Here is a 20233-nt window from a genome sequence, read left to right on the forward strand (position 1 = left end):
ATCCTGTATGATAGTAGACTGAACCTTTTTGACCATACTGACTTCACTCTTCAAAGAGATATTAACTGAAAAATCTTGTTGATATCAAGCTGTGTCCACAGTCAAAGATTCACATTAGTTAGAAATATCATTTACCTTCATTGTACTCACAGAGAACGTATATCCAGGCTTAGCAGTAAGATTCCCCCATAAGGCATCCAGAGTAACAATCACTGGTTTCTGTGGGAGAAAACCAGCACCAGCCAGTGTAAAGTCCACGGAGGGAGGACTCCCTCCCCTTCTCGACTGCTGGTCCTGCACTCAAAGCTGAAATGCAGCCATTTCTTCCCTGCGAAGGACTTGCTTCAACGTTGCCTCTACTTCCTTCAGCTCCCTCAAAGCCGACGCAATTGCCTACGCCATCAGGTTGTGATGGTGACGAGTCCGGGGTAGTGCCAAGAAGGTCGGGCGAGAGCTGAATGTCCAAGGGGCTCAGAGAGATTGCTGCTACAGTTGGAGATAACTCTCCCTCGTTAACTCCGGCAGTGGGCACAACCAGTCCCGAATCCAACGCAGATGACATGAACTGCAGAATGGAAAGCTACCGTGGAGAAGGCAGAAATTCTGAGGGAAAACCCCTCTCTTTCTCCTTACGTTTAGCAGGCATTTTAGATAAGGAAAAAGAACAAGAGGAAATCTTAACGGACAGCTGCAGAGAGCATGTCCTCTTCATGCTGCCATCTTGCTCCTCCAGAATCCCTGTTTATGGGCTTCTCTCCTGAACAGATCAGATGCCTATACTCAGTTGAGTCAGAGGTGCTGAAGAAATCCTGCTGCACCATCAGTAAGTGCTAAGATCTGCTAAAGGTAGAGAATACCGGTTCCTCTCAGTGCTACACCACACCTCTATGTATTAGCAATGATGAAATGGAGGAAAACTACAAAATACTAGCACAGAGTGAGAAAAAGCAATGAATTCAGCGTCATATAAACTGCTTTCAATCTGCCATATTGGATCACTAGTGTTTTAATACAGAAGGTTTCAAATATCTTGCGTTTACTTCATGGTGGTTCTAAATTTTCATCAACTGTTCTTTGAAAGACATACCATCTGACTATGGTTATTGGAGGAACTATTTACATCTTCATTTCTTTTCAAGTTGGATCCCATTCCGAACCTCCACTTTGGAGATTCAGGTCAGTGTAAACTGTTCAATAATTATATAATGCATTTTTTACACTATTTTTCTGTTCAATCATACATTTAAGATTTTGAAGTTTTTCTTGAATAAAAGACTAAAGGACATTTTAAGGTTGATTAAAACTGAATGCAATAAAATATAATAATAAATAAATAAATAAATATAATAATAAGTAAATAAATATAATAGATAAATAAATAAATAATAATAAACAATAAAAAATAAAATATAACATGTTATAATCTGCTTTTGCTGAGATGATATATATATATATTCTATTTTTTGTTTGATGTTATATTTATAATTTTATAACTGTTCATTGTATGAATTTGTTACACTGTAAACCAGAATGAAGGCATTATGCTATATTTCGGTATAAAAAAGAAAATAAATAAATAAATAAATAAATAAATAAATAAATAAATAAATAAAATGCTTGTTATCTAATATGGCAGATTAAAAGCACTTTACCTTATGCATTAAAACACTAGTTTATTCAATATGGCGGATTGTAAGCAGTTTATATGACAGACTTATTTGATTGCTTTTTTGTGCACCGTGCAGTATATTTAATGAATTCAGTCAGAAAGTGGTAAGTAAGTCAATAGGCAGGGAAGCCTACCTAGTCAATAAGAGGTAAATAAAAAATGGGCATGTTGGTGTAAATTTCACAAGTACCTGTGCAGTTTGCATCAATAATCAAAGCAAAACAATGCTGTTAGTTTTGCTTTGATTATTTTCTAAAGAACAATTATGTGCATAGATTTGCACCTGCTTTTTCTATGTGGAGTGTTTCAACACAGAACCAGGATTATTGTTCCATTCTGTGCTTTCCCTCTCGTCACCTTACCCTGAGGAACATCTCAGCAGTATACAGATAAAACTACACGTTGAATGCGCATATTTTTAACCACATACAGGAAAATAATAAAAAGAGTTCATTTCCACAGGTAGAAGTTCTACTCGTGGAAATGCCTTTGATTATTGCTCTCCCTAAGAGCTAACTGTTGAAGTTACGTAATTCACCAGAAAAAATTTATTTTTATAACACAGGAGGTAATTAAGCATAGCTCAGGTAGAATAGCAAAAATTTGACTAACTGGATCTCATGGCTGTTACCTGTCTTTGATAATAAGCTTTGTTTGGTCATCAATTTCCATCTCTTCAAAGTTCACAGTCTTAATCACTCCATTTTCTCTTGTTTCTTCATTCAGCAAGTCATACCAGCCATTCTCCAATGCTGCTCTCCAGGACTCTCTATCTGGCACCTGCATCCAATCAAATCTTTGCTCAGTGTATACATATTAACGCTTTATAAACTTCCAACAATGGCTTATCCAACAATCTGTTTAAAAAATTCACTAACAAAGTAAAGACTAAGAATATAATTATATTTGATTATATTATGCACTTATGAAAAAGAATGGACATGCTTCAAATCTGAACGAGATTTAATTTTTTTACACTTTTCACAGCAATCAAAATACCTTATGTCAGGCTGCAGTGCTAGCTCTGAGGCAAAAGACCTGCCTTCAATATTTCCTAAATCTATTATTTTTAGGTTGAAATCCTTAGGCCTTTACTTTTTCCAGGAAGATCAAACTACAAATATAATACATATTTACTTCTCAATTACATCACTGGTGAAATGAGGATTTGTGTGTATATTGGGATTTCCTGTTATGGTCTAGGACCTTTATCTTCCCCATTAAGGACTCTACCCCCTTGCAAACTTCTTAAGTTGCCTTATAAGTGTTATCCTGATTTCTGCAAGATTCTGCAAATGTTCTGAGGTTCCTGGCAGCATGAGGCTTATGTGTCAGCTAGGGCAGAAGTGTGCAAGCTTTTATGTGCTGGGGCCACATTATACGAAGTCAGCCATGATGGGGGGGAGGGGGGTTGGGGAGACCCCTTTTAGCTCATCATTAAAAGTACATCATAACTTCAATAAATTAGCAATAATCATAAGAATGGAGCAAAGCAGAATTTGTATAGTTCACATTACAACTCAACATGGAAAAATTAAATATATTCAAATTCTGGTGTCACTTCAGTAAAACAGAACCCTCACTGCTAAACACTTCGCAAACTAACACAAACCTCCACCAAAAAAAAAAAAGTCACCTAGAACTTTGCCATAATCATACAATTACAGCACTGACTCTCAGGACTCAAACAGCAGCAAACTTATTTATGAAAAGGCAACAATGCAAATATTACACCAAGCCCCCAGAAAGCAAATGTTGCTTACCTGATGTAACAGGTGTTCGCACAGGACAGCAGGATGTTAGTCCTCACAAATGGGTGACATCGAGGATGGAGCCCACCACGGAAAACTTCTGTCAAAGTTTAAACAGAACTTTGACTGGCCCCTACTGGGCATGCCCAGCAAGGCACTGACCCTGCAGCCAGCAGGGGTCTCCCTTCAGTCTGATTTTCAAGCTACAGGCAGTGCCTAGAAAGTAAAAAGAAAACGAACCCAACACCGCGGGGAGGCGGGCGGGTTTCGTGAGGACTAACATCCTGCTGTCCTGTGAGAACACCTGTTACATCAGGTAAGCAACATTTGCTTTCTCACAGAACAAGCAGGATGGTTGTCCTCACAAATGGGTGAGTACCGAGCTGAGGATGTCCCGACTTGCACCAAATGTACCCAACGGTGTGCAGCAGGCACAACAACTGAGGAGAAATTTGGGAAAGGGCATCCGCACCCTACCGGGTAGGTGGAAGGGTGTTGGTACATCAGGTTGGAAAAAGGTTACCCAAGACAGACTGGCCGAAGATGGAGTCCTGTCTTCCAGCCTTGTCCAAACAATAGTGGGCTGCAAAGGTATGGAGAGAACTCCAGGTTGCAGCTTTGCAGATGTCAGGAAGCGGCACCGATCGAAGGTGTGCCACTGACGTCGCCATGGCCCTCACAGAGTGTGTTTTAACACGGTCTTGAAAAGGAATGCCAGCTTGCTCATAGCAAAAAGAAATGCAGTCCGCCAACCAGGAAGAAAGAGCCTGCTTACCCACAGGTTGTCCTAACTTGTTAGGATGGAAAGAGACGAATAATTGAGTGCTCTTCCTGTGAGAAACTGTACGGTCTAGGTAAAAAGCTAGAGCCCGTTTACAGTCTAGGGTATGCAGGGTCTGCTCTCCAGAGTTGGAGTGGGGCCTGGGAAAAAAGATAGGTAGTACGATAGATTGATTGATATGAAACTCCGAAACTACCTTAGGTAAAAATTTAGGGTGAGTGCGGAGTACCGCCCGGTCCTGCAAAAGCTTAGTGTAAGGCGGATAGGTAACTAGGGCCTGTAATTCACTAACCCTGCGAGCTGAAGTAACAGCCAAAAGGAATAACACTTTCCAAGTGAGATATTTCAAGTCACAGGAGTGCAGAGGTTCGAAAGGAGGTTTCATTAGACGACCAAGAACCAGGTTAAGGTCCCAGGATGGGGCCGGAGGACGCAAGGGTGGCTTTAGATGGAGTAAGCCCTTAAGAAAGCGTGTTACTAGGGGTTGTACTGAAATAGGATTACCCCCAATACCCTTATGGAAGGCGGCTACCGCACTGACATGCATTCTGATAGAAGAGGTTTTAAGACCTGATTCAGAGAGATGCCATAAATAGTCCAAGAATTTGGAGATTGGACAGGAAAGGGGATCAAGGGACTGAGAAGTGCAGCATGATGTGTACCTTTTCCATTTGTATGAGTAAGACTTTCTTGTGGAAGGCTTTCGTGAAGCTATCAGGACCCGAGAAACGGAATCTGAAAGGTTAAATGGTTGAAGGACTAACCTTTCAACATCCATGCCGTCAGGGACAAGGCTTGGAGGTTGGGATGGAGGAGGCATCCGTCGTTTTGAGTGAGCAGATGCGGGTCCTTTCCCAGAGGAATGTGCCTGCGGATGGAGAGATCCTGGAGTATTGGAAACCATACTTGGCGTGGCCAGTAAGGTGCTATCAGGATCATGGTTCCTCCGTCCTGGCGTAGCTTCACGAGAGTCCTCGACAGAAGAGGAAGTGGAGGGAATGCATAGAGCAGACCGGTTGTCCACTTGAGGGAGAATGCATCTCTCGGCCGAGAGTGCTGGCTCCGAATGAGAGAGCAGTAATCGTCCACTTTGTGGTTCTGAGGGGACGCAAAGAGGTCTATGCGGGGAGAACCCCACTTGTGAAACAGAGAGGTCGCTACCAGAGGATCGAGTGACCACTCGTGTGGTTGGAAGACACGGCTCAGCTGGTCTGCCAATACATTGTCTACTCCCGGCAGGTAAGTGGCCCTGAGGTACATGGAGTGGGAGAGGGCTTCCGCCCAGATCTGCGCAGCTTCCTGACACAGAAGGAAGGAGCCTGTGCCTCCCTGCTTGTTTATGTACCACATGGCCACTTGGTTGTCCGTCTGGATTAAGATTATCTGATGAAATAGATGATCTTTGAAAGTTCGGAGCGCATAGCGGATTGCTCGAAGTTCCAGGAAATTGATCTGGTGTTCGGCTTCCTCTTTGGACCATAACCCTTGGGTTTGAAAGTCGTCCACATGGGCTCCCCAACCGATGTGAGAAGCGTCGGTGGTTAGGATTACTTGCGGATCCGGTGGAAGAAAAGGTAAGCCCTGAAGGAGGTTGACCTGAGTCGTCCACCAGGTTAAGGATAGGCGCAGCGCTTGTGTGACTGTGACTCTGGAGGACAGAGGCTGAAAAGCTTGAATCCATTGGTGTCGTAGAGTCCATTGTGTTACTCTCATGGCTAGTCGGGTCATGGGAGTGACTTGAACCGAGGATGCCATGTGTCCTAGGAGAATGAGGAACTGGCGAGCCGTGGCAGTGTTCTGAGACTGGAGCTGGCGAGCCAGGGATATTAGGGTGTGGACCCTCTGAAGAGGAAGGTAAGCCTTTGCCTGTAAGGTGTCCAAGTCTGCCCCAATGAAGGATAAGGTTTGAGATGGGACTAAGCAAGATTTCTCGTAATTGACAAGAAACCCTAAGGAAAGGAGTGTTTGAATTGTCAATTTTAGGGAGGATTGAGCTATCTGTTGGGTGGAGGCCCTGATTAGCCAATCGTCCAGGTAGGGGTAGACGTGGACACCTTCCTTCCTTAGGAATGCTGCTACCACTACGAGACATTTGGTAAAGACTCGTGGGGCAGAAGCGAGACCGAAAGGTAGGACACGGTATTGATAATGGTCGTGGCCTACTAGAAACCGCAGATATTTGCGATGGGATTGTGTGATCGCAATGTGGGTATAAGCGTCCTTGAGGTCGAGAGAGCACAGCCAATCCCCTCTTTGTAGCAGAGGGAGCAGCGCGCCTAGGGTTACCATTTTGAACTTCTCTTTTTGAAGGTATTTGTTGAGGGCTCGAAGGTCCAAAATGGGACGTAGTCCCCCTGATTTCTTTGGTATTAGGAAGTATCTGGAATAGAATCCCTTGCCTCGTTGAGAGGGAGGAACGGGTTCTATAGCATTTGATTGCAGAAGAAGAGATACTTCCTGTTGTAATTGAGCCAAATGGGTGGATAGACTCCACGCTTGAAGAGGCGGGGAGTCTGCCGGAAGAGTTATGAAGTTGAGGTGGTAACCCTGTGTGATAATTGTTAGCACCCACTGATCTGAGGTGATCTGCAACCAAGGTTGTAGAAAATGGTACAGTCGACCTCCTACAGGAATGTCTGGAAGAGGGGTTTGGCATGTGTTCCCTACAGGGGAGTCAAAGGCCAGCCGCAGGCCCAGGAGGAGGGGCTACAGTAGGCCTTTGTTTCCTAGGCTGACGCGGCTGAGGCCTAGTAGAGGATCGAGCTGGACGAGGCCTGGCCGATGGAGGGTAGTAACGGCGTGGCCGAAAGAACGACTTCTTAGAGTCCTTCTTAAGTGGTTGTTTGGAGGAAACCTCAGACGGAACAGAAGAAAGTTGTTTTAACGTCTCGTGGTGATCTTTTAATTCAGCTACAATTTGCTGAATTTGTTCTCCAAACAAATTGTCCCCTAAGCAGGGTAAATCCGCTAAACGATCCTGGACCTCTGGGCGAAGGTTGGATGATTTTAACCAAGCCCAACGTCTGGCCGAAATGGCAGTAGCTGAAACCTTTGTGGAGGCATCAAAGATGTCATAAGCCGTTCTGATCTTGTGCTTCCCTGCTTCAAACCCTTTGTTAAGAAGGGCCTGAAGCTGTGGCTGGTATTGGTCAGGTAATGTGTCAGCAAAATCTTGCATCTGTTTAAGGATGGCTCTGTTATATTGCGTCATGTAGAGTTGATATGAGGCTATGCGAGAAATCAGCATAGCTCCATGGTACACTTTCCGTCCCACACTGTCCAGGAATTTATTGTCCTTGACCGGCGGAGTGGAGGAGTGTGGCTTTAGACGCTTGGCCTTTCTTTGTGCGGACTCAACCACAACAGAGCGATGATCCAGTTGAGGCTTTTGAAAGCCTGGTGCTGACTGGACGAGGTATGTGGAGTCAGCCTTCTTGTTAACTGGTGATACAGATGAAGGAGATTACCAGTTTTTCTTTAAGAGATCGAGAAACACCTGGTGAATGGGGATGGAAGCGATGATTTTTGGAGCATCCAAAAATTGAAGCAGTTCCATCATCTGGTGTCTGTCATCGGTCTCAGATTGCAGCTGAAAAGGTACAATTTCGGACATCTCCTTTACAAAATTAATAAAGGAGAGATCCTCTGGAGGAGATCTTTTTCTACTCTCTGTAGGAGAAGGCGGTGATGGTAAATCTGTGTCAGAAGATGTATCATCACCCCAGGTATCATAGGGATCACTTGGGGGTTGAAGCCCCGATGGACCTGGTTGAGGATCCGAAGGCATCGAAGGAAACCTTGGAGGAACCGGTGGTACAATCGGTACTGGGAACGGCATCGAGGGTTTCGGTGCTGCCGATGGAGTCGGTGCCGGTCTTGGAACCGATGGAGCCAAAGGATAAATCGGTGGAGATATACGAGAAGGCACCGATGGGACCACCCCGGAAGGGGGAATCAGGAACGGTGTTTCTCCCGCCGATGAAAATCCAGTCGGAGACGATGGCGCTGTCGGTGCTACTGGAATCATCGATGGAAGGGCATGTACAAGTGCCTCCATACGTTGTAGTAGCGGTGCCAGCGCTTCCACCAAAGGTTCGGTGGTCGGTTCCTTCCTCGGTGGCGGAGTCGGTGCCGGGGTCGATGCCGGTGGCGGTGCCGGAATCGGTGCCGGAGACGGTGCCAATGGAGGTTGGAATCTTTGCATCGCTTTCTCGATGGCCTCCTGGACCAGCCGGTCCAGTTCAGCCCGGAGACCAGGGGTAACAATACCCGGCTCGACGGGAGAGGGAGGCTGAGGCAGAGCCGGAGGGACCACCGTAACCGGTGGGATCACGGCTCCCACACCCCGAGAGGGTGAGGGTTTCCTCGATGCCTGCGAACGAGACGTGGACGGTGCCAAGTCTGATCGAGGCCTCTTAGTCGGTGGTTCGGCCTGTTCAGAGGTCGATGACTGTGGATCCTCGACAGGCCGAGACTTGTGCCGTCGATGGCAATGCTTGTCCTTCCGGTCTCCTCGTCCATCCGGGGAGGGGACAGGAGTCGACGGCCGAGAAGTCATCGATGGTGGACGGTCACCGGAGGGTTGACGATGGTGGTGCAATTTCGACGGTGCCGGTTCCGATGACGTCGATGCTATCGATGGCGTTGGGGTGGGTGCATGGAAGAGGAGCCCCATCTTCTCCATCCTGGCCTTGCGACCCTTAGGTGTCATTAGGGCACATTTGGTGCAAGTCAGGACATCATGCTCACTACCCAAACACAAAACACAAACCCTATGGGGGTCTGTGATTGACATAGTCCGGGTACAATCCGGACATAGACGGAACCCCGTTGCCATGGCTTAAGGCCAAATTTAGTCGCGGGCTCGGTAAGTGCCAACAGGCCTCGAGGGCCAAATTCGACGGTAGTCGAGGAAAAAGGCAAAAAACTTACCGGTTTCCGCGAAGGTGACAAAAATTTGTCGAAGGGAGACCCCTGAGGGGCAAATTTTCTTCGGAAAGAAAAGTACCGAATTCCTGTCAGGAACATGGTAAGGGAGCTCCTTTCACCGCGTGGCAACTGCTGCGCGGAAAAAAGAAGACTGAAGGGAGACCCCTGCTGGCTGCAGGGTCAGTGCCTTGCTGGGCATGCCCAGTAGGGGCCAGTCAAAGTTCTGTTTAAACTTTGACAGAAGTTTTCCGTGGTGGGCTCCATCCTCGATGTCACCCATTTGTGAGGACAACCATCCTGCTTGTCCTGTGAGAACACTAATACACCACCTACTGGAGTAACAGAAAAAGCTAGACTGCTACCAATACCTACAGAGAAACTTCACGCTAGCAGACATACTGCATCTCAGTCACACATGCAGACCATAGATTGACCCTTACCTAATACAAGAACAACAGACTACAAATTAGAAACAAACATGCAGACAAAACCAAAACAGAAAGCCAATTAAAGGGATAACTCAAAAGTTAGCTGTCTAAATAGCAAATGTGACATTCAGTCACTTGTCTACCTAAATTATAGCCAGATAAGTTCTTATCTGGCTATAATTTAGAAGAATAATAAAAGGGGCATTTTGGGGGCATTCCAGGGAGGGGCAGAGATATCCAGTTAACCTAGACCTGCTTCTGAGCAGGTCAAAAGTTAACCGCCCTTGTGTGACCAGATAACACGCTACTTAACCAGATATGTTTAAAAGATACCCATCTAAGTAGTGCTGTCAATACCTTATAAAACAAATGTTAAGAATAGAGGGCGGCCAATCTGCCAATCCCCCCCCCCCCCCCCACTGCTAAAGATTTGCCAGACCATAGTATCCTACTCCTACCCCTCCTCTCTACCCAAACCTTTTTAAATCTTGAGAAAGTGCCCAGCACTAAATGCTGTTCACCAGTCCCAAACATTAAATACCAGTCTGGGTGCCTCCTCCCCTCAACGAAGGTTCATGGCACCTGCCTCGGCCAAACCTCCCCATCCTAACCAATACTTATCTTTGCTGGGAGTGAGGCCCCCTCTGTCCCACTCCTGGCGTGTCCAGCACTGCTCTGACAGCAGCAGTGCTAGAAGCAGGGTAGAGGGTCCCTCGCTCCCAGCACAAGTTAATAAGATGTTGGCCAGGAGGTGGAGGGCAGGCATCATGAATCTTCATTGTGGGGGGAGAGGGAAAGGCAGTCGAACGGGTATTTAATGATAGGGATTGGGGACTGGGGCCCGGCATACAATGCTGGGTACTTTCTCAAGATTCAAAAATGTTTGGAAATGGGGGTTGGGGCAAGTCTTTAGCAGATTTGGGGTGGGGTGGAATGGCGGCCCTCTAGTCTTAACCTTTGTTTTACAAGATGACGACAGCTGGATATCTTTTAAAGATATCTTGTTAAGTAGCATGTTATCCAGCCAACAAGCCACTTGTTGAACATTGCCTATCCATAATGCATGAGTTTCAACAAATGAGATTTTTTTTGTCATTGATATGGTGCAAAAAAATCCCAGAGGTGGAGATAGGGATAGAATGCTCACACAGACGGAACAAAGATAGATTTACAGATTAAATAGCTTGGAACCGGACAGTATAAATGCTGTCATTGAATAGTGTCTCTTCTTATAAAACAATACAAAGTTTTTGAATTGATAAAATAAACCAAAGAGGAGTTTTGCTTTTAAGCCAATTGTATTGCGTCACGTGGCAGGTCGTGATTGCACCATCAGTGCATTTAAAGATCAACATCAGGTCTGCATGCTGCCTTCAGCCATTTTCTTTGAATTTGTTAGACAAATGCAGTCATGGTGAAAATATAACGTTATGAAAGACATTTCTATCAGTGAGTTCATTAATTTTTAAAAGAGATTTCTCCCGTTTATGTTTTTTTCAAATTTCTAGTTACATATTAGGGGCAAAGAAAGATTTTCCCTGAGGCAGTCCATTCGAGCGAAATGCTGAGCTTCGGAACAATCAGGAAGATTTAGTTAAGTGCTTTATTTAAATTTTGGAGTTTTCTCAAAGGACTATTTTATGATTCATGCCCATATACATTGTTTACCAGCCGAACAGGCAAAAACAAATAAAAATCGCATAAAATTATAAAATCATTATTATGGAAGCAAACATATAAGAAGCATTGATTGAAGTTATAGTTGTGTTGCTATCCATTTTGGAGGCTTTTGATTAATGATTTAACCAATTCATAAGGCTGTTGACTGAGAATTGGCATCTGAAGTCTTTTTCCTCCATACAAATTTGAGTTTTTCAAATAAACATATGCTGACATTAATGCCTATGCACATTGTATGAATACTGATGTGCAAATAGCCTATGTGTATTTTCATAAAACTTTTTTTTTCTAATCAATTGCTCTTGATCTCTTTTTTTTCCACTTTTCCTTCTAGGTCTTTTCCTAATTTCTTTTTCAGGGACTCTCCTCACTGTTTCTTCTATCTTTTCCCCTTCCTCCCTCACTCACCAAAACAGGCTCATGCTTTCTCACAGGCTCCCTTCATACATACCCCACTAGCTCTCTCTCTCTCCAACACACATACAAGCTCTCATTCTCACATGCTCTCCCATACAAGCTTACTCACACTCTCTCACATACACAAGGTTACTCTCACATTCTCTTCCACTCACACAAACTCTTCTACATGCTCTCATACACACACCACCTGTCACATGCTCTCCCACAAAATCACAAAGCTTACTGGCACATGCTTTCCCCCACACGCTTTTTCACATAAACACACAAAAGCTCTCATTCCTATGCTCTCCCACATACACAAGCTCTCATTATCACATGCTATGCCACCACCACACTCAAGCATCCTCCCCAAAACACACACATATACATGCTCTAAGTCTACCCTTCACACATACAGGCTCCCATACAGACACAGGCTCCCACTATCTGTCTGTCTGTCTCTCTCACCCATGCTCCAATTCTCTCTCAGACACATACAGGCCAAGCTCCCATTCTCACTAGATCTCACTCACATACACATGGCATCTTCGGCCACTGCCAGACCCCTTCAGCTGCCATGGGATGGGATCCGCAGCAGCTTCATTACAGCAGGCTTTCTCCTTTGGCATCTGCAGGATGCAGGCTCTCTCCTTCGGCTGCTGTGAGATGGGTTCAGCAATGGCCTCGCTGCTGCAGGTCCTCTTTCATCCTCACGGTACGAGATCCACAGTGGTTGGTCTTCAGGCCTCTTTGGGTGTCAGAAAGTCTCAGCAGGCCACAACTAATACTACTTTTAAAAGACTTGACAGGGCATAAGGAAGATAAGGATGGGCTGGATTTGGACCGTGGGCTGTAGTTTGCCAATCCCTGAACAAGGGCTGAAGACATTAAACCTGCTACATTAACTCGAAGGCATTTACTGCTTGTTCCTCCAGTTTCATCCGAAAGTTCTAACATTGTAACATTCTGAGAATGTTAATGTTATGCAGTGTTACTGTTTAGGAAGCCAATTTTCTAGATTTTGATTGTTCTATGGAACAAGCTCCAAGAGAGCTAGCTAAGAATTTGCCTGAAATCTTCAGTCTTGACTAGCAGCAGGGCTGGCAGGATTTTCCAGGCCTTGTCAACTGAAGTGAAAGTGGAGTGAAAGTGGACCTGGCGGTACTTTCCCAGCCACGCCAGCCTAATTGGAAGAGGCGCTGGCAACTAGATCCACAGGGCTGGAAAGATTTTCCAGGCCCTGCTCACTGAAGAACACAAAAAGGCAGTGTCTGGAAGCAAAAGAAACAGAGGAGGGAGATAGAGGTAATGGATGTGGAAGGGGAAAAGGGACATGAATATGCTAGCTACTGGAAGGAGGAGAGGAAGAGTGCTGGGACTGTTGAAGTGAAAATCTAAGTACGTGTTTTTTTTAAATAGATTGTTAATTTGAAATAAAAGCAAAGCAATCAAATGTAACAGCAACTCAAATTCAGTGATAAGCATCTTCAACATCCCTTCAAGTTGTTGGTCTTTGCCTGTCTTTTTTGTCTGCTTGTTTAGGTTCCTGAAAGAGCAGAGTGATTGTTCATGGAGCAAGGCAGAATGGGTGGCAAGTGGTGACAGAATGGATAGGAGTGTGGTACGCAAGTCAGTTGAGCACAGCTAAGGAGGGTGGATAGGGCATGAGGAGAGGGTGCAGCAATAAATCTCTGAACCCAATTGGCCCATGCACACAAAAGATACTTACTCAATAACACAGACAAAAGGAAAGGGAATTCATGAAAAATAAAATAAACTTAGGAGAAACCCAACTCCATGGGGTGGTGGGCAGGTTTCGTGAGGACTCCCATCCTGCTGTCCTAGGAGAAAGCAAATGTTGCTTACCTGATGTAACAGGTGTTCTCACAGGACAGCAGGATGTTAGTCCTCACAAATGGGTGATATCGAGGATGGAGCCCAACCACAGAAAAACTTCTGTCAAAGTTTCAGGAACTTTGACTGGCCCCTACTGGGCATGCCCAGCACGGCACCAACCCTGCAGCCAGCAGGGGTCTCCCTTCAGTCTTGTTTCAAAGCTACAGGCAGGTGCCGAAAATAAAATAAAAACTTACCCAACACTGCGGGGTGGCGGGCGGGTTTCGTGAGGACTAACATCCTGCTGTCCTGTGAGAACACCTGTTACATCAGGTAAGCAACATTTGCTTTCTCACAGGACATGCAGGATGGTTGTCCTCACAAATGGGTGAGTACCGAGCTGAGGATGTCCGGACATGCACCAAATGTACCCAACGGCGTGCAACAGGCACAACAACTGGAGTGAAATTTGGTAGAGGACATCCGCACCCTACCGGGAGGTGGAAGGCTGTTGGTACCTTATGCTGGAAAAAGGTTACGCAAGACAGACTGGCCGAAGATGGAATCCTGTCTTCCAGCTTTGTCCAAGCAATAATGGGCTGCAAAGGTATGGAGGGAACTCCAGGTGGCAGCCTTGCAGATGTCAGGAAGCGGCACCGATCGAAGGTGTGCTACTGAAGTCGCCATGGCCCTCACAGAGTGTGCTTTGACACGGTCCTGGAAAGGAATGCCAGCTTGCTGATTGCAAAAGGAGATGCAGTCCGCCAACCAGGAGGAAAGAGCCTGCTTACCCAAAGGTTGACCTAATTTGTTAGGATGGAAAGAGACGAATAATTGAGTGCTCTTCCTGTGGGCAACTGTACGGTCTAGATAGAAAGCTAGAGCACGTTTACAGTCAAGGGTATGCAGAGTCTGTTCCCCGGAGTTGGAGTGGGGCCTGGGAAAGAAGATAGGTAGGAAAATGGATTGATTAATATGAAACTCCGAAACTACCTTAGGTAAGAATTTAGGGTGAGTGCGGAGTACCGCCCGGTCCTGCAGGAGTTTAGTGTAAGGCGGATAGGTAACTAGGGCCTGTAATTCACTAACCCTGCGAGCTGAAGTGATAGCCAAAAGGAATAACACTTTCCATGTGAGATATTTTAGGTCACAGGAGTGAAGAGGTTCGAAAGGAGGTTTCATAAGGCGACCAAGAACCAGATTAAGGTCCCAAGATGGGGCCGGAGGGCGTAAAGGTGGCCTCAAATGGAGCAAGCCTTTAAGAAAGCGTGTTACAAGGGATTGTACTGAATTAGGGACACCCCCGATACCTTTATGGAAGGCGGCTACCGCACTGACATGCATTCTAATGGAAGAGGTCTTTAGACCTGATTCTGATAGATGCCAGAGATAGTCCAAGAATTCAGAAATTGGACAGGAAAGGGGATCAAGGGACTGAGAAGTGCACCATGATGGATACCTTTTCCATTTGTAAGAATAAGATTTTCTTGTGGAAGGCTTTCGTGAAGCGATCAGGACACGAGAAACTGAATCCGAAAGGTTAAATGGCTGAAGGACTAACCTTTCAACATCCATGCTGTCAGGGACAAGGCTTGGAGGTTGGGATGGAGGAGGCATCCATCGTTTTGAGTGATCAGATGCGGGTCCTTTCCCAGATGAATGTGCCTGCGGATGGAGAGATCCCAAAGTATGGGAAACCACACTTGGCGTGGCCAGTGCGGTGCTATCAGGATCATAGTTCCTCTGTCCTGACGTAGATTCACAAGAGTCTTCGATAGAAGAGGAAGTGGAGGGAATGCATAAAGCAGGCCGGTTGTCCACGTGAGGGAGAATGCATCCCTGGGTCGAGAGTGCTGGCTCCGAATGAGAGAGCAGTAATTGTCCACTTTGTGGTTCTGAGGGGACGCAAAGAGGTCTATGTGGGGATAACCCCATTTCTGGAAAAGAGAGGTCGCTACCAAGGGACTGAGTGACCACTCGTGTGGTTGGAAGACACGGCTTAGCCGGTTTGCCAATACATTGTCCACTCCCGGCAAGTAGGTGGCCCTGAGGTACATGGAGCGGGAGAGGGCTTCTGCCCAAATCTGCGCAGCTTCCTGACACAAAAGAAAGGAACCTGTGCCTCCCTGCTTGTTTATGTACCACATGGCCACCTGGTTGTCCGTCTGAATCAAGATGACATGGGTCGATAGGCAATCTTGAAAAGTCCTGAGAGCATACCGTATTGCTCGAAGTTCCAGGAAGTTGATCTGGTGTTTGGCTTCCTCTGGAGACCAGAATCCTTGGGTTTGTAAATTGTTTACATGGGCTCCCCAACCGACGTTGGAAGCATCGGTTGTGAGAATTAATTGAGGATCTGGTAGGTGAAAAGGCAAGCCCCGTAGGAGGTTGGATTGATTTGTCCACCAGGCAAGAGACAGACGGAGTGCATCGGTGATGCGAACAATGGAGGACAGAGGCTGAACAGCTTGGGTCCATTGTGATCTCAGAGTCCATTGCATGACTCTCATGGCCAGGCGGGCCATGTGAGTCACATGAACCGAGGAGGCCATGTGTCCCAGGAGAATGAGGAATTGGCGAGCTGTTGCTGTGTGTTGAGACTGCAACTGGCAAGCTAGAGACACAAGGATTTGGACTCGTTTATAAGGAAGGAAGGCTTTTGCCTGTAAGGTGTCCAAGTCTGCCCCAATGAAGGATAAGGTCTGAGATGGGACTAAGCAGGATTTCTCGTAATTGACAAGAAACCCTAGAGAAAGCAGAGTTCGAAATGTCAGGGTTAGGGAGGACCGAGCGAGTTGCTGGGTTGGGGCCCTGATTAACCAATCGTCCAGGTAGGGGTAGACGTGGACACCTTCCTTCCTGAGAAAAACTGCAACCACCACGAGGCATTTGGTAAAAACCCGTGGCGCGGATGCCAGGCCGAAAGGGAGCACTCGGTATTGGTAGTGATTTCGGCCTACTAAAAAACGGAGGTATTTGCGATGAGATTGAGCTATCGCAATGTGAGTATAGGCGTCTTTTAGGTCTAGAGAGCATAGCCAGTCCCCTCTTTGCAGCAGAGGGAGAAGCAATCCCAGGGTTACCATCTTGAACTTCTCTCTGTAAAGGTATTTGTTGAGAGCCCGTAGGTCCAGGATTGGTCGAAGACCTCCTGACTTTTTTGGGATCAGAAAGTACCTGGAATAGAACCCTAGTCCTTGTTGTAGGGGAGGAAAGGGTTCTATAGCGTTTGACTGGAGGAGAAGGGAAACTTCCTGCTCTAGAAGAACGGAGTGATCGGTGAGTCTCCACGCCTGTAGGGGTGGGGAGTCCGAAGGAAGAGTCAGGAAGTTGAGGTGGTAACCCTGTGCGATTATCGCTATCACCCATTGATCTGTGGTGATGTGATGCCATTTTTCTAGAAAGTGGCTTAACCGACCCCCTACTGGTATGGTAGGAAGAGGGATGTGGCATCTGCTCTCTAACTGAAAGTCAAAAACCCGAGGCAGGGCCAGGTTGTGGAGCTGCTGCGGGCTTTTGTTTACGAGACTGGCGAGGCTAAGATTTATGATAAGGCCTCGCAGACCTAGACTTGGCTAGTGGGGGATAATACTTCCGTGGATGGAAGAATGACTTTTTTGTGTCCTTCTTAAATGGCTGTTTAGAAGGTAAGTCAGAAGGAATGGATGAGAGCTGTTTAAGTGTCTCATGATGATCCTTCAATTCAGCGACAATTTGCTGAATTTGCTCCCCAAACAAATTGTCTCCGAGACAGGGCAAGTCAGAGAGCCTGTCCTGAACTTCCAGGCGAAGGTCAGACCATTTAAGCCAAGCCCAGCGTCTGGCAGAGATGGCCGTAGCAGAAAGTCTAGTGGAAGCATCAAAAGCGTCATAAGCTGTTCTTATCTCATGCTTCCCAGCTTCAAACCCTTTGTTTAGGAGGGATTGAAGTTGTGGCTGGAACTGTTCTGGTAAGGCATCTGAGTACTCCTGTATCTGTTTAAGGATGACCCTATTGTATTGGGTCATATATAGCTAAGAGGCTATTCTGGAAATCAGCATGGCTCCTTGGTATACTTTCCTACCTATACTATCTAGGAATTTATTTTCCTTAGTAGGAGGTATGGAAGAATGTGGCTTTATTCTTTTTGCTTTCTTTTGAGCTGATTCTACCACAACAGAGTGGTGATCTAGCTGTGGTTTCTGAAAGCCAGGTGCTGACTGTACAAGATAGGTAGTGTCAGCTTTTTTGTTTACTGGAGCAACAGATCCAGGAGATTCCCAATTCTTTTTTAGAAGGTCCAGAAAAACCTGATGAATTGGAATAGAGGTGATGACTTTAGGGGCATCCAAGAATTGGAGCAACTCCATCATCTGGTGCCTGTCATCTTGCTCCGATTGAAGCTGAAAAGGGACCAACTCCGACATTTCCTTCACAAAATTTATGAAAGAGAGGTCCTCAGGGGGAGAACGCTTTCTACTTTCCGGAGGAGAGGGTGGTGAAGGCAAATCGTCGGTGTCTGTAGAGGTATCATCACCCCAGGTGTCATAGGGATCAGGTTGCTGACCTGTTGGACCATGAGGGGGCTGAATACCTGAAGGCCCCGGTTGAGGCTCCGAGAAACTCGAAGGAATTACCGGGGGCATCGAGAATGTCCTCGATGGAATCTGTGTCGGCATCGGTGCCCGTGCCGGCATCGAAGAAATCGATGTCAGCACTGAAGGAATCGATGCCGTCATCGGTGGAGCTGATGTGCGTATCGCCCCCGAGGAATGTATCGGTGACGAGGGACGACATGGCACCGATGGAACTACCCCCGAAGGGGGAATTCGGTACGGTGTTTCTCCACCTGATGAGAAAGCTGTCTGTGACAGGGCAGTCATGAGCGCTTCCATCCGGGCAAGCAACGGTGCCAGTGCCGCTGGAATCGGGTCGGTGACCGGTTCCACTCTCGGTGCCGGAGGAGTCTGGAACCGTAGCATCGCTTTGTCGATGGCCTCCTGGACCAGCCGGTCCAGTTCTACCCGGAGACCTGGGGTAACGAGACCTGGCTCAACGGGAGAGGGAGGCTGAGGCTGAGCCGGAGGGACCACCGTCACCGGTGGAATCGCGGCTCCCAAACCCCAAAGGGGTGAGGGATGCCTCAGTGTCTGCGAGACAGAAGTGGACGGTGCCACTTCTGGTCGAGACTTCTTCGAAGGAGGCTCGGACAGTACTGAGGTCGATGACTTCGATTCCTCGACGGTCCGAGACTTATGACGTCGATGGCGATGTTTCTCTTTCCGATCCCCTCGATCTTCGGGGGAAGGGACAGGAGTCGATGGCCGTGAAGTCGTCGATGGCGGACGGTCACCGGGAGGCTGTCGATGATGAGACTTCGACGGTGCCGGTTCCGATGACGTCGATGCAATCGATGGCGTCGGAGGGTGAGCATGGAAAAGGAGTCCCATCTTCTCCATTCTGGCCTTGCGACCTTTTGGTGTCATTAGGGCACATTTGGTGCAAGTCAGGATATCATGCTCACTCCCTAAACACAAAACACAGACTCTATGTGGGTCTGTGATGGACATAGTACGTGTACAGTCCGGGCACCGACGGAACCCCGACGCCATGGCCGTATGCCAAAAATTTAGCCGCGGGATGGTCGACTGCCAACAGGCCTCGAGGGCGAAATTCGACGGAAGCCGACCAAAACTTATGGCAAAAACTTACCGAAGTCCCGCGGAGAAAAAATTGGAAGAAGGGAGACCCCTGAGGGTCAAATTTTTCTTCAAGAATTAGTTTAAAGAATTCCTGTCAGGAATGTGGTAAGAGCTCCTTAACCGTGTGGCTACTGCTACGCGGAAAAACGAAGACTGCAGGGAGACCCCTGCTGGCTGCAGGGTTGGTGCCGTGCTGGGCATGCCCAGTAGGGGCCAGTCAAAGTTCCTGAAACTTTGACAGAAGTTTTCCGTGGTTGGGCTCCATCCTCGATGTCACCCATTTGTGAGGATAACCATCCTGCTTGTCCTGTGAGAACACCTGTTACAGGTAAGCAACTCTGCTTTCTCCTAGGACAAGCAGGATGGTAGTCCTCACACATGGGTGAATATGTAAGTTACAGGCTGCTCCCGAACTTTACTAAACCCAAAGGCACCTAACCGGGTGCCTACGGGCACAACTCCTCCGGTGCTGTGGAAAAACTGAGGGAGACAGCCTGAACTTAAAAAAGGGCCCTAGGCAGGAAGAGTTGGGTTCTATAGCTGAAAGAGATTCTGAAGGACAGACTGGCCGAAACTGCTGCTGAGTTGGCCATCCCTGTCCAAACAGTAATGGGCAGCGAACGAGGGGTGGAAATTCCACTTTGCAGATCTCGGTGACAGGGACCGCTCGAAAGTGGGCCACCGAAGCCACCATGGCTTTGACAGAGTGAGCCTAGACATGGCTTACAAGCTGAAGGCCCGCCTGTGCATAGCAGAAGGAAATACAATCCGCCAGCTAGTTTGACAGTGTTTGCTTTTTAACTGCAAATCCCAATCTATTCTTGTCGAAAGAGATGAAGAGTTGCATGGACTGCCTGTGGCCTGCTGTCCACTTGAGGTAGAAAGCTAAGGCCCTCTTGCAGTCCAAACTGTGCAGAGTCCATTCGTCCTGATGTGAATGGGGTCAGGAAAAAAGGTGGGCAGAACGATTGACAGGTTAAGAAGAAAATCAGTCACCACCTTAGGCGGGAACTTAGGGCGAGTACGAAGGACCACCCTATTATGAAAGAATTTTATGTAGGCGGATATGTCACCAATG

The 20233-nt window shown here is 46.9% G+C and overlaps 1 protein-coding gene across 2 annotated transcripts in view; it reads right to left on the reverse strand.

Annotated features, from left to right (window-relative positions):
* BAZ1A (bromodomain adjacent to zinc finger domain 1A) overlaps window positions 1-20233 on the reverse strand; it is a 514327-nt gene that overhangs the window by 207680 nt on the left and 286414 nt on the right. For both annotated transcript variants that reach the window (XM_029598945.1, XM_029598944.1), the window contains one exon: window positions 2301-2449. In XM_029598945.1, the coding sequence (XP_029454805.1) occupies window positions 2301-2449 (149 nt within the window). The remainder of the gene's footprint in view (window positions 1-2300; window positions 2450-20233) is intronic.

This window comes from Rhinatrema bivittatum, chromosome 4 (assembly GCF_901001135.1).
Source record: "Rhinatrema bivittatum chromosome 4, aRhiBiv1.1, whole genome shotgun sequence".
Lineage (NCBI taxonomy): Eukaryota > Metazoa > Chordata > Amphibia > Gymnophiona > Rhinatrematidae > Rhinatrema > Rhinatrema bivittatum.